Source organism: Phalacrocorax carbo, chromosome 2 (assembly GCF_963921805.1).
Source record: "Phalacrocorax carbo chromosome 2, bPhaCar2.1, whole genome shotgun sequence".
NCBI lineage: Eukaryota > Metazoa > Chordata > Aves > Suliformes > Phalacrocoracidae > Phalacrocorax > Phalacrocorax carbo.
In genome coordinates, this window is record NC_087514.1 from 153,821 (window position 1) to 168,341 (window position 14,521).

At 45.5% G+C, this 14,521-nt stretch overlaps 1 protein-coding gene across 23 annotated transcripts in view; it reads right to left on the reverse strand.

Annotated features, from left to right (window-relative positions):
- Positions 1-14,521, reverse strand: part of SCRIB (scribble planar cell polarity protein) — a 122,665-nt gene that overhangs the window by 21,172 nt on the left and 86,972 nt on the right. For 9 of the 23 annotated variants that reach the window (XM_064441873.1, XM_064441860.1, XM_064441854.1 and 6 more), the window contains 7 exons: positions 12,711-12,779; positions 9,327-9,377; positions 8,671-8,712; positions 7,716-7,844; positions 5,892-5,999; positions 2,537-2,584; positions 2,132-2,297 (listed from right to left, as the gene is read on the reverse strand). In XM_064441873.1, the coding sequence (XP_064297943.1) occupies positions 2,132-2,297; positions 2,537-2,584; positions 5,892-5,999; positions 7,716-7,844; positions 8,671-8,712; positions 9,327-9,377; positions 12,711-12,779 (613 nt within the window). The remainder of the gene's footprint in view (positions 1-2,131; positions 2,298-2,536; positions 2,585-5,891; positions 6,000-7,715; positions 7,845-8,670; positions 8,713-9,326; positions 9,378-12,710; positions 12,780-14,521) is intronic. The other 14 variants (XM_064441849.1, XM_064441868.1, XM_064441863.1 and 11 more) reach the window with 9 other exon arrangements.

Below are 14,521 nucleotides of genomic sequence, written 5' to 3' on the forward strand. Positions count from 1 at the left end.
TGGACCAGAGGAACCATTAGGCAGGCAGGCATATAAGTAACAAAGGGACCAGGGACAAAAGGGACCATAGAGCAGGCTGCTCTCTGCAGGTGGCCAGTCACCAGAGGTGTTCTTCAGGGCTCAATTCTAGGGCCAGTTCTGTTCCATATTTTTATCAGCAATCTACGTGCAGGAGTTGAATGCATCATTAGCGAGTTTGCTGACGATACCAAACTGGGAGGTGCTGTTGACTCTCTTCAAGGGACATGAGGCCTTGCAGAGGGATTGGGCAAGTATCAAGAGCACGAAATTTAGCAACCACAAATGCAATATTCCACACCTGGGACAGAGTAATGTCAGGCACATGTATGAACTGGGAGAGGAGTGGCTGGAGAGCAGCCCTGCAGAAAGGGATCTGGGGTTGCTGGTTGGCAGCAGGCTCAACAGAAGCCAGCAGTGTGCCCTGGCGCCAAGAGGGCAAACCACATCCCAGGGTGCATCAAACACAGCATAACCAGCCGGTCAAAAGAGGTGATCTAAATGCTGCCGTATTTAGCATTGGTGCGGCCTCACCTGGAGTACTGCGTGCAGTTTTGGGCCCCACCATTTAAGAAGGATGTGAAGGTAACTCGAATAGGTCCAGAGGAGGGCAACAAAGCCGGTGGCAGGGCTGGAAGGCATGTCCTGTGAGGAGCGGCTGAGGACTCTGGGTTTGTCTAGTTTGGAGAAAAGGGGGCTGAGGAGTGACATCATTGCTCTCTGCAGCTTCCTGAGGATGGGACGTGGAGAGGGAGGTGCTGATCTCTTCTCCCTGGGACGCAGGGACGGGACGCCTGGGAATGGCTCAAAGCTGCATCAGGGGAGGTTCAGGCTTGACATTAGGAAGCATTTCTTTACCGAGAGGGTGGTCAAACACTGGAACAGGCTTCCTAGAGAGGTGGTAGATGCCCGTGCCTGTCAGTGTTTAAGAGGCATTTGGACAATGCCCTTAATAACATGCTTTAACGTTTGGTCAGCCCTGAAGTGGTCAGGCAGTTGGACTAGATGGTTGTAGGTCCCTTCTAACTGAAATATTCTGACCCATCTTCCATAACTGCAAAGTAATAACACTGGTTGGCCTCTTTTATTAAATGTTTTTAAAATGCACAAATGCAAACAGAACACTTGTACAAACAGGTGTGCCTATATGCTGACATTTCTAATGCTACAGTTTGCTGGAAGTGGGAGCCCAAAGCAGTAGAAAACTTTATCTAAATGCTGGAATTGCAAAAATCCAGAGGATGTAACTTACCACTTTTGAGATATTTGATTGGGTTGTTTCATCCGGAGTAAGCTAAAACTTAATTTATTTTCTGGATAATCTTCACCATGAGATCTCTCTTCCACAGAGCGACATTTTTTTTTCTTTCTTTTTTTTTTAAATTCTAGTATTCAGAGATATCCTGATTAGGTGATGTCTCTCATCATCTACCCTGCCTAGCAAATCTCAAAACAAGCTGAAATGCAACCCTGAAAGTCATCATTACTCTACAGTTTCTCCTTCTATAGTTTATATCTTGATCTTTGAGTCTCCTACATCTGTGCAAGACCCGGCACTTGGCCTTGTTAAACCTCACACAATTGACCATGGCCCATCGATCCAGCCTGTCCAGGTCTCTCTGCAGAGCCTTCCTGCCCTTGAGCAGATCAACACTCCTGCCCAACTTGGTGTCATCTGCAAACTTGCTGAGGGCGCCCTCGATCCCCTCATCCAGATCACTGATAAAGATATAAAACAAGACTGGCCCCAACACTGATCCCCGGGGAACATCACTTGTGACCGGTCGCCAGCTGGATTTAGCTCCGTTCACCAGAACTCTGGGCTCAGCCATCCAGCCAGTTTTTTACCCAGTGAAGAGTACCCTTGTCTAAGCCATGAGCCTCCAGCTTTTCTAGGAGGATGCTGTCGGAGGCAGTGTCAAAGACTGCTAATGGTGGAGAATCCACAGAACTCCTTAACATTCACGCACTTCAAGCTATCAGCAGGCCTTATGAGTAGTCAACTATGGCCTTTTGGAAGTGCTGTATTTCTGGTGTACGTGCTTTTCCATTCCTGCCATGGAGAGAGGATTCACTTAACAGGCCAAATTTCCTTGCATAGATTCCAACATACCTTCCTCTTCTTTCATTTTCTTCAGGTCATCCTCTCCTACCAAGGAGACACGTTTGGGAGGCTTATCCATCTGCTGTTGCTTCACCTCAATTTCAAAATACTTCTGCCTCTCGCGGAAGGATCTCTGCTCAGGGCTGTGCAGTCCACTGGGGCTGTGCGTGGCCACCTGCAAGAGCCACACCGGCACTGCCCACAGAGTGACCAAGCCAAATCTCCCTCCCCACATTGCCCACAGTGTGTGCCCCACACCTGCCCAACCCAGCCACATGCTCCACACCCTCTTCCTCCTCCCCAGCCCACCCCTGTGTGCCCACACAGTGAACCTGTCTCCACATACACAGCCCCGAAAGCCTGAATCCTCTGCTAGTCCTCATCCTACTTCCAGATCCAGCCGCCAGAACTCACCTCCAGGGCAGTTTTGGGATTCTCTGTGCTGGTCTGACCAGGCAATTCCTAAGAATACAGAGAAATGGGCATGTTCTAAAAAGAAAGTTTTCTACCACCGCTCCTGCCCTCCAGCCAAGTGTCACCAATACCACATAAACAGCAGCAGTCCTGGGCATTAGCTGACAGACTAGTTCACAAAACAGTCCCAGAATTAACACAAGACAATGCCACTTCAGGCTTAGCAATCGTGAGTAATAAGGATTTACGTTAAATTGAGGGATAAACAGAAACAGATGGTGACAACTTTTTGAAGGGCAGAAACTGAAAAACTTGGGGAAATAGATGAAGAACAGGAGCAGAGAGCTTAGCTTAAGATGGAGGAGGCTTAGACTTTAAATCAAAGATGCAACTATTGAAAATTTACTTCTACAAAGTGAAACGCTGTCAGGGCAGAAAGAAATCTGCATTTACCAGAATAAATAAGAGAATATTGGATGAGTAGAACTACAGGGGGCAGAAAAAGAAATTGATCCACAAAACCCATCTGAGAACCAGAAATGAGTAAGGGTAAATGAGAACTGCCAAAAAGTTAATAAAAATATGAAAGTTTTTAAATTATATAAATGAAAAGGAACCACAAGAAGAGAGCAAATAGACTACCTTCAACTTTATTCAAACGCACTCCAAAAACTAACAGAAAGTTTTAATTTTGTATAAGTAAGGAGCACAATAACAGAGAAGGAAAGAAGAAGAAAAAAAAAAAAAAGAAAAAAGCTTCTACCTAAGACGTGAGTATCGGGAAATAGAAGTTATTGCTGCTAACACAGAAGAAAACCTAAAAGCTCAATACACTCACCTGCAGGGACAAGAAAATCACTGTTCAACAATTCTGAATGAAATGACTTGTGAAACTGCAAGGCTGACAAGCATGGATTTTTAATTGACTTGTATAATTGGGTGGCAGTTCATGTCTAAAAAATAGCTAATATATTCTTAAAAATCAAGAACCAGGAAAAAACAATTTGAGCAGCAAAGCTATCAGTCTGTTCAATTTCAACACAACAAATATTCACGGATTGATATAATAAAACCAAAAACAAACAGAAAATATTAAAATCAAGCAGGTGCAATGAAGATTAACCTACTATCCTATATATAAATATATAGGATATTCTATAAATATAACATAAATAATTTTTGAAACAAAGGAACTGCATAGAATTGTCTGAGACTTCAAAGATCAGTTTTGTGACCTACCTTGCTTAACACTTTCATTGCCAAATTTGACTCAGAAACAAGGGAGGTGTCAATAAAATTTGTGAATGGGAAACATCAGAATACAGGTTCACAGAAATGCAGTTGTCTGAGACCTCTGCAAATTACCTCATTCATCCCACTCCACTGAATGGGGAGGAGCATTGTCAAAATTCGAAATAGATTGAACTGTCATCCTGGAATGACAGACTGATTTGAGGAGGATGGAAAGAATTTAATTTAATAGTGCAAAATACAAGGTTACCTACTTCAGGATCAGTAATTGTTTCTTAAGCCACAGTACAACAGCTAGAGACTCTGAAGCTGGAGAAATCATCTGTGTACAAGATACAATCTGACTCATGAACTTAGGTCATCTGGTGGGTTGCAGATGCCAACAGAGACAAGTTCCAATTCCTTTTCATCCTGGACTTAGCTAACAACTTCCCTGAGCTTCTACTGACAGTCACCTAACTCCAAGTAAATCAGTCTATAAAGCTGAAATCAACCCTCAAACAGTAAAGAAAGACTTGTGACCCATATTAATTTACCAAACCAGATCAATATGAGGCCAGATGAGCACCAACGCAGGCCAAGGTAGACAGTGGGAGGACAGGATTAGCTTAGAGCTAACACAAAGTTACTGTCACAAATCACTACAGGAGAGCCACAGCTCCCAGTATAGCATGATTATGAAAAAGGTAAGTGTGATCTATTGACGTGTAAGGAAAGGTATTGTCAATTAAGAGAAGGGGAGGGAAGGGGAGGGGAGGGAAGAAACCACAGTAGAAAGAAATCTGTGAAGCAGGATCTCTCATTTGCATCAAAGATGTGCCAGCACGAATTCAGATAGGAACAGATGAAAAGGAAAGCAGTAAGATGATTAAGAGAACAGAGTGTCTTTCCAAACACGAGGTTCTCAAAGGGGACAGTGTTTTGCTTCTTTAGTTTAGTAAATGAAGTGATAGTATGATTGTCAATAAACAGACAGCTCCAGAGATCTTGCATAACTGGAGTGCTTGCCATGCATGGATAGAAGCTCTTCAGGAAGGACAGGCAGGGAAGACGGCATGGGTGATGCCTCAACAGCATGCTAAACATAGGTCAGGACAATGCTTTTGAATAGTAAGAGCTGGCCACATACTGGGCTGCTGGAGTGCAGCCAGCAGGTCCAGGGAAGCAATCTTTCCTCTCTCTTCAGTCAGTTTGGGGCTCCCCAGTACAAGACTGCCACTAACAAACTGCAGCATGTCAAGTGGAAGACCGTAAAAATGATTTAGGGGGCTGCAGGACGTGACATTTGAGAACAGGCTCAGAATGCTGTGCCTGTTCAGCCTGGAAAAAAGGAGGATCAGGACAGGGTGATCTCATTCCTGTATTCAACTTCCTAGAGGGGAGTTACAGAGCACAAGGTCAGACTTCTCAGGGGTGCACTGCAAAAGGATGAAAGGCAACAGATACAAGTTGCGGTAAAAGAAATTCTGATAAAACATATAGGAAAAACCTCTTCACAGCAGAGATGGTCATATACTGGATGAGATTGCCCACAGTGACCTCAGAATCTCCATTTTTGAAAATTCAGAACTCAGGTGGACTGGCCCTGAGCAACCTCATACAACTTCAAAGGTTGCCCCGTTTTGCATGGAGGACCAAGGCAGATGACCTCCGGAGGCCTCATCTAGCCTGAATGGTTCCGTCATTCAAATACATGGAGGGGAGAAGGAATAGTTCCAATTAAGTTAAAGATCAAAATCTAATTAAAAAAAAAATCCTCATAACAGGCTTACCATGGCCCTGGACTCTGGAATTTCAGAGATTTTCTATATCAGAACGGCATGGTTATACAACAGCATCCTAATGTCCAGGGAGAATAACAGCAACATAAAACTCAATGAGCTTTCAGGACTTGATGTGTTTACAGACAGGGTAACCGTCTGCAACGTGAAGACTCCAGCTTCCAAGGGGACTTCAATATGTCCCTCCTTCTCAACAGCTTTCACTGGAGGAAACAAATCACTACGTGCTTCCTATTCTCACATTTCCCTTGCTCACCTGCAATGCTCAATCTTCTGTTTGTACCGCTGTTCGCGTAACGTCCCCACCAGCCAGCACTAGTTACCTGTGTCTCAAGCAGAGGGTGTGACAATGGCACTGCTGCAAAGGTCTTGTATGCTTGCTTGACGTTGATGGGGATCTCATCAGGAGAGGGTGGTGAAGGTGGCTTTTGCTACAGGGACATAGACAGAAAGTAAAGATAACCACAGATGTTACAAAAAACTGAACATAGGGGAAACACAGCACAACTCAGCCTGCAAAGCCTGAAGAGTGGAATACATAAGGGCCAGCTCCTGCAGCCTTTGGAAGAAACGTGAGCAGCGTATTGTATACACGCTATGTACAGCAGCGCATGTATCACAGCCCTATTTTATTTCTTGGATGGTAGAGGAGGAATGATACTTCTGGTGGTACAGATCCTCACTGACTTGACCAGAATTTTCTGACTGATCTCTTGGCCAAGGGGCCATATTGCTGTCACAGTCCTTAAGGATTTCCACCCAATTCAACTAGCACGTGCCTACTTGAATCAGTGGGCTTTTGGGGCTGGAATAGGAGAGCTATACAGTGGACTCTGACCCCTACTTACGACTGAACAAGCCACATTTAGTTTATTAGAAAATTGAAGTCAAGCTCTGGACTTACCTGGCATTTCTGGCTAAAGGGGCCTTGTCCATGGGAAGTGATCTATTAGTCTCATTTGTTTCTTGCAGCGGCTATTGTACTTCTATTTATAAAATGACCAGTATGTACTTCTACATAATTCGAGGCTAATGGACACAGTCTCCTAAATCAAAGTGGCAACCCACTCAGGATCAATAATCTGGGGATGACCTGCCTTTGATCTCAAATTTTCCCTTCACAGAATTCCACTTACTCAGAAACATGTGATAAAGTCCAAGAGACCCTCCTACTGCTTGTCATTTGTCTTTGCCGGTCTCTTCCTCACCTATCTTCCCCGTAACCCCTCCTAACACATTCAGGGAGGAAAAGCAGTTGGGATGACCTGCTCAAAGCATCACAGAAATTAATGGGAGTAGAGGGGAAATGACACCACCACCTTCCTTTCTACCAGAAACCAAATCCCCTTTGGTTGCTTCATTCTTTAAATCCCTCTAGCCGCACTAACTCAGTTTCAGGTGTTTGTTGTTTTAATTTGTCCTGGACCAAGGCTAAATTATGTTGTTTGATGATGTTCCCTTCTGCAAAGGCAGAACATCAAGATCAGAAGAGATTGTAAAATATGTGAATCTTGGCCAGTTACATGGATTATATATCACTGTTTATCTGCGAATCAGGTCTCTAATTTGTTATCATGTCATACAAGCTTCAATACAAAGAGAAGGGATATACTGCAGGTATACAAGTCTTCTGTCATGACAAAGACCACAATATCTGAATCTTTCTCTCCCATCAACATACAGCCCAGGCAATATGAATCTTTCAAAACCAATCATTTTGCAAATCATAAAACTTATTATATGCAAGATGATATTGGCTCTTGCTCCAAGATGCAAGACATCGTTAGACAAAGGTTATGAAAGATTTATGCCTCAACAGAACAACGTCAGTCACAATACAGTTTCAACAATGCTAATTTCTTGAATGGGTAGGTGAAGATACCAGGCATGCTGGTAAGTCTCATCTACATTAGGAAAAATGCATGGGATGCACTGACCATGACTCTACTTGTGAAGAGTACGGGTTCTTACTGAGGGCATCCAGACTGATGCATAAACAAGACCAGCCTTACCTAAGATATGTGATCTTTAAACTACAAAATCACCACTGGGAGGGTGTGTTCAGCCTACCCGCCAGAAAAAGTGGCGCTATAGCAACACAGGGCAGATAGACATAGCTTAGCAAGAAGGAACTGCAGGCCACTTACAGAATTCTGGATATTGAAGCACAGCTCAGGTTGCTGGAAGGGATTGGGGCTGTCCCCGTCCTCCAAATTAAGTGAGGCAGCATTTTGTCGCACACGGGAAAGAGGCTGAATGACGCCTGGCTTGGTCTGCTTGTGTCAATACCACACAACGGGGGAAAGGCAGAGGAAGGGGCAGGGGAGAGAGAGAGAAATGAGCAGTTAGGGCAACAAGATGTCTCTGCCATGCAAGTGAATAAAACAAATCCATGCACCTGAGCTCAATTCCTCAGCTGTGCTGCTGACTCCAGCTACCAGACTGGGAGGGCGAGCTACTACAGCAAACACCAAACAATGCCTCTGGTGCAAGTACTTTGGACAGGCAAAGAGATTCAGACAAGTCAGAGTCACAACAGGGTTACAGAGAAGGCCAGGACATGAGGAAGAATCTGCAATACAAGTAGCAGCCACACAGGTCAGAGGGGTATGAGTCCATCAAAGCTTGGAGAGTGTAAGCATCGTGAATGGAAGATGCCGTAGGGAAACATCAGCCAGGACTGGGTTTGGCAAAAGCTGGGGCTGAAAATGAACTGAGACGCAGCTAGGGCTCCAATTAGAAATGAAGACGTAAAAGCAGTGACAAGAGTCTGAGATTTGACCTAGATGTCATCACTCTTGGATGCTGTGTGGAAGTGAACATCTAATACTAAAGAGAGTAGAAGCAGGAATTGAGTAAGCCAGCAAAAACTACATGAGTGAAAGCTGCAAAGGTAAACAGGAATAAAAGCTGCAAAAACACTTGTTTTGAGTTTTCAAATTGACAATATTTAAGACTTAGTGCATTTGTTCGAACTAGAGGTATACTGGAGGACTGAAGATAGAATAAGAGCCAACAGTGAGACTTGGGAGGGCTGGAAGTGAGCACACACGGAAGAGGCAAGCTCTGTGTGGTGGAAAATGCATAGGCAGATGTACTTACTGATTTACTGTCATCCTGCGATGTAATGAAGTTAATGGAAGCCTGAAAACACAAATACAGGTGTAAATTTGGAGTCCATACAGGAAGCCCTTAGTTTACCCTGCTCCATACCAAAGAGAAATACGGAAGTCCCAACCCCATCCCCTCCCCTGCCCCGCTGCCCACCCTCTACAGGGAGAAGGCCCCGAGCCCCGTACTAACCCCCACCATACCTTCTTCTTTATGTGGGGAGCAGTCCAGAGCCCACCCACAAGAGCTTCGCGCAGTTCCTCTGCTACGTGAGAAGGCACTCACAACTCGTTCTGCACACCTCTGGGCACTGCCCCCGCCCTCCCCCTCTCCGCTCCAGCTCAGCTGGTCCTGGCCCTTGCTTACGTCCCCTGCCCTCTGCACTTGCTACCGAGCTTGAGCAAAGCCACAAGCACCACAGCTCCTCTGCCAGGAAGCGTTCACAGATGCCATCTCAGCAGTGGATAGCAGGGAACCCTCTCATGCCTCGGCCTGCTGCCCCAGGTGCTGCTCTCCGCAGCAAGCCCTCAGTGCGCACCAAGACCAAGAGCCAGGGAACACGGAGCTGGAGGAAGGGCGAAGAGCAGCGGTGCTGGGTGAGAGCAGCACGGAGCAGCAGCGCACACTGCACACCATCAGGCACTTACAAAGCGTGTCTCCCTGCCTGACAGGTGAGCAGGCCGAGGGGCTGCAGGCGTCTGGAGAGAGGCAATGCCAGGGAGGGTCGTCAGGGGAGAGAATGGGAGAGAAAACGAAGAGACCGGGTTTTCCGTGAGAGGAGCACCTTTCCCAGCACAGAGACTACAGTTACCCAGAGATGTCAGTGTCCCCACGCAGCTCCTTGCTGCCTGCCATGGAGAAAGCCCCTCTGCCCTCCTTGGCACCCACACACAGACCCACCACAAAACACCTCCTTCCTCCCCCCACCTCCTTCCTCCCCCACCAGAAGCTTGCAGAACTGAAGGCCAGGCAAGACAGTCATGACGCCAGCCTCAGGACAAAGGATTCAACCTCCCTCAGTAATTCTCTGAGAGCTCTGAATTAAGCCTGTAAATTTTGGCTGGACTACAAGATGTCAAAACGAAAGAAATTCCATTGAAAATAGACGGTGGCAGAGAATTAGAGATGCAATTCCTTGGAACTTCTACTCCTGAGCAACAACCTGAAGGTCAAGTCTCCTGAATCCCCAGAAAATGTACAAGCCACAAGGCTGGTGATTGCCCTGTGTCCTTCAGTATTACCTGTTGGACCTGTTCCATTTTGTGTAACATTCACTATCCAGAGAGGACTAAATCTACCAGATACAGCCTTACCTGACACGCAGAAGACTGCTGCGGAAGGCTCTATTCCAAAAAGTATTAAATCTTGTAAATGTGACACAAGCTTATGTACAGAATGCAGGGTTGAGAATGCCACTAGCAAGACTAACAGCTCAGCACTGCAACACCAGAGCATCTTCAAGAACAACTGCCAGAGTCACCAATTCATAATAGCCGTAGACCAGGTAAGGAAAAAAGGCTATCAAAATGGCACACAGACTACATCTCAGGAATGAAAGCAGTGGGCAAACCTGTTGAAGACCTTAAAAGGCTAAAATAAAGGACAAAGTCATGAAATTGGCGATAAATACTTTAAGAAATTAATAGAATCTCTCATGGCAGACACATCTCTGAACAGAGAGATAAAAGAGAAAAACAAGAAAAAAGCTGTATAGATTATTCAATATGTTGCTCAAGCTACAGAGAATTCGTGATACAAAAAAATGTGAAGTGATAGAATAGACTACAAATTACAGCAAGTGCTACATAACAGGGAATTTGAGACATCCAACCTAAAATTGGAAAGGTAAATGCCTGCATCTGCAGAAATGCTCCTGGGGTGCATTAGTGAATGCATAGAATGCATTACTGAGACCTTGTTTATTCTTCTCAGAGCCCACAGAGGAGAGAGTGAACAATTTCACCTCGAAAGTTTCCACTCTCAGAGCAGTAACTGCTATGAGAAGACAAAGCAGTCACTGTTGCCACAGAAACTGAATAATGACAAACCACTAAACTCTAAAGACAAACAATTTTTCACTGAGCAAGCCCACCCCAAGTTAGAAGAGTAGATGGCATTATAGCCAGAGGGTTGCTAGTGGCAAAGACAATGGCGCTAAGCCTCCAGTGCCAAAACACCAATAAACAAAAACACCAGGGGTACTACAAAAGTTGCCTATGACAAATTGGAACAAGGGACATTCCATCCAAATCCAAAGTTAAAAAAAAATAAAGTCACAATGAGAGTAGTCAAATATTGGAGGAGGCATCTAGAAAGATGCAGACTTTCCGTCTCTAGAGGTGTTCAAAATTTAACTGGACGTGGCCTTGAGTAACCTGATCTAATTGGACCTGCTCTGAGCGTGGTCTTAGACCAGACCTCCCATCCTAAATCATTCTATGAGCAGCTACATGGCCACCCTTTGGGATTTGGGCTTCCTTTTCAGCTAAGAGCTGAAAAGACAGAGCAAATTAATATCTAGATCTCTTTTTATTGCAGAATAAGGATTATCATCCCCACCCCATTTCTTCTAGACAGAACAAACCCAATCTCAGAGAAAATTTGCACTTGTGGTAAAGGGAAAACTTACAAACAGCCCAAAATAAACCTCCAATCAGTATGCAACTGCTGTCAGAAAAGCAAACAAGTGAAAACATATGCAGCTGGAGCAGAAAGCATTGAAATAGTATTACTATATTGCATAGAATCTTCTTCTAATCTTATTGTGTCCCCGGTGCTCACTCAACTTCAAAAGATCGAAGAATTCATGGAGATGCAAGATAGGCCAAGGAAGCAATAGAAGATGGACTGAACTGTTGCATACTAGAGCTCCGTTGTCCTATTTGGTGCTCCCAGCCACATGGTCCTGACCCTTCTCCTGAGTCAGTGTTCATTATCACCTCACACCAAGATCATGCAATTTTACTAAGCTGAATTAACCTAGCAAAAAAGCAGACAGCTTTCATCCAACTTAGAGAACTAAAATGACTCAGCTAAAGATCAGGTAAGTGTCAGAGCTAGCATGACCGAATAGTAGGAGAGCAGTTGTACTCTAAAAGGAATGCAACAGACACAAAATGACTAAGGATAGAGTACAAAGTACAATTTTCAGTTCTTTCCAGCGCCCTAATATAAAAAACAATGGGAAGACTAAAGGGAAAATTATTTTTAAAAAAAAATCAATTTAAGACTATTTAACTTCAAAAAGCTCAACTAACTTGTGAAACCTACTGCCACAGGATGAAAAATGAAATCAAAGACTTAGCAACATTTAAAAGAAAAGATCAGAGTTTATATGAGAAATAAGAACAGCTAGTGAGAATAGGTAATGCTTAAAAAAAACCATCAAAACCTACAAGAAATAAAGACACTTCCCATTTCAGAGTGAAAGCTGGCCTCTAAGAAAGAGTTCCAGAAAATCACTCCCTAAGGGTACACTAACATAGAACTGTCTGCTGCAGGATCCTTCAGTTTTCTTCTGAACAGCTGATGTGGGTTGCCAGCAGCGTCACAGACTTAGGACTCTCTCTGGGAGACTGAGTCGCACTGGTTTACAGACCTGAGATGATCCTCCAAATCCTGACCTCTCCATTTCTTCTGACATACCAATTGCCAGAATTAAATAGTCTCTGTATACGGCACTGGTGAGGCTATTCTCAAGAACGACAGACAACTACAATTTTGTAGTCACTCTAGGTACTCCCCTGCTCATTACCCTGTGAATTAAGTTACCCCTCAGAGCAGTAATTTTCCACTGAGTTTATGACTAGCCGATTATACTCCTGGGTCCTTGAGACATTTTGAAAGAGCAGAGTTCTTCCCCTAGTTCTGTAGTTGCCACCTGTGACAGATGCCCCTCCACCTCAAAGGTATCACTCTCAGGGACGGAAGTCACACTCAGCTTCCTCTGCCCTTCTGCCCTGGTGCCATCTTGCCCTGGAACCATGCCTCCCTGCCTTTGCCCATTTCGCCTGTCCTGGGGGCAGTCTCACCTGCTGATTATTAGGAGAATAGGGGGTTTCACGCCTGGAATTTCCTGTCCCAGACTCGCCCGCAGGAGCCTGAAAGAGAGAAAACAACGCTAGATAGTTACTGTATAGCAGCAACTTCCATGCCTCTCCCTTAGCAGGGAGACCAGGATGCAAGGGAGACCACTGACACCCAGCCCGAGGCCAACTACGGGCCACCTCACTGTGGGAGAGCAGAGTTAGCACTGGGCGTAACAGCAGCTGTCACATGGCAGAAACTTGCAAAAAGCGCTAGATACAGCAAGGGAATAAAACTTTGGAACCAAGATCATATCCAGACGTCCTGCAAGGCCAGCTGAATCAGGTTAAAGCCTTCTGCCTTGTCAGACATCCCTGGGAATCCTCTCCTCACTTCTCCTTAGCCCTCAACAGGCTGGGCCACAGACCAGGCAAACCTCCTGTGGTGTAGACACTGAGCAAAAAAGCGACTCCCAACTGAAAGGAGGCAAGATTCATCCCCAGCCACGTTCACTGCTGTTGGCCTACTGGTAAGACCTCTGTGAGTAGCCCAGAGCATAGAAAAGACAGGGCTCTCACCCCCTCCACAGGAACCTATAGAATCATTGATCTGGGTTGGAATGGACCTTAAAGATCATCTAGTTCCACCACCCCCCGCCATGGGCAAGGACACAGGTTGCTCAAAGCCCCATACAACCTGGCCTTGAACACTTCCAGGGATGGGGCATCAGCAACTTCTCTGGGCAACCTGATCCAGTGTATCACCAGCCTCATCATAAAACTTCATTATATCTAATCTAAATCTACCCTCTTTCCGTTTAAAGCCAATACCCCCATCCTATCACTACGTGCCCTTGCAAAAAGCCCCTCTCCAGCTTTCTTGCAGGCCCCCTTCAGGTACTTGAAGGCGCTATAAGGTCTCCCCAGAGCCTTCTCTTCTCCAGGCTGAGCAACCCCAACTCTCTCAGCCTGTCTTCATAGGAGAGGTGCTCCAGCCCTCGGATCATCTTTGTGGCTCTCCTCTGGACTCACTCCAACAGGCTCGTGTCCTTCTTATGTTGGGGGGCCCCAGAGCTGAACACAATACTCCACGTGGGGTGTCACAAGAGCAGAGTAGAGGAGGAGAATCACCTCCCTTGACCTGCTGGTCACACTTCTTTTGGATGCAGCCCAGGATACAGTTGGCTTTCTGGGCTGCAAGCACACATTGCTGGGTCATGTTGAGCTTCTCATCAACGAACACCCCCCAAGTCCTTCTCCTCAGGGCTGCTCTCAAACCATTCTCCACCCAGCCTGTATTTGTGCTTGGGATTGCCCAGATCCATGTGCAGGGCCTTGCACTTGGCCTTGTTGAACTTCATGAAATTTGCACAGGCCTGCCTCTCAAGCCTGTCAAGGTTCTTCTGGATGACATCCCTTCCAGTGTGTTGACTGCACCGCTGAGCTTGGTGTTGTAGGCAAACCTGCTAAGGGTGCTCTCAACCCCACTGTCCATGTTGCTGACAGAGATGTTAAACAGCACTGCTCCCAGTACCAACCCCTGAGGAATGCCACTCATCACTGGTCTCCCATTGGACATTGAGCTGTTGAACACAATTCTTTGAGCATGACCGTCCAGCCAATTCCTTATCCACCAAGTGGTCCATCTCTCAAACCCATGTCTCTCTAATTTAGAGACAAAGGTGTCATGCAGTACAACGTCAAATGCTTTGCACAAATCCAGGGAGATGGCATCAGTTGCTCACCCCTTATCCACCAATGCTGTAACCTGTTGTAGAACATCACCAAATTTGTCAGGCATGATTTACCCTTAGCAA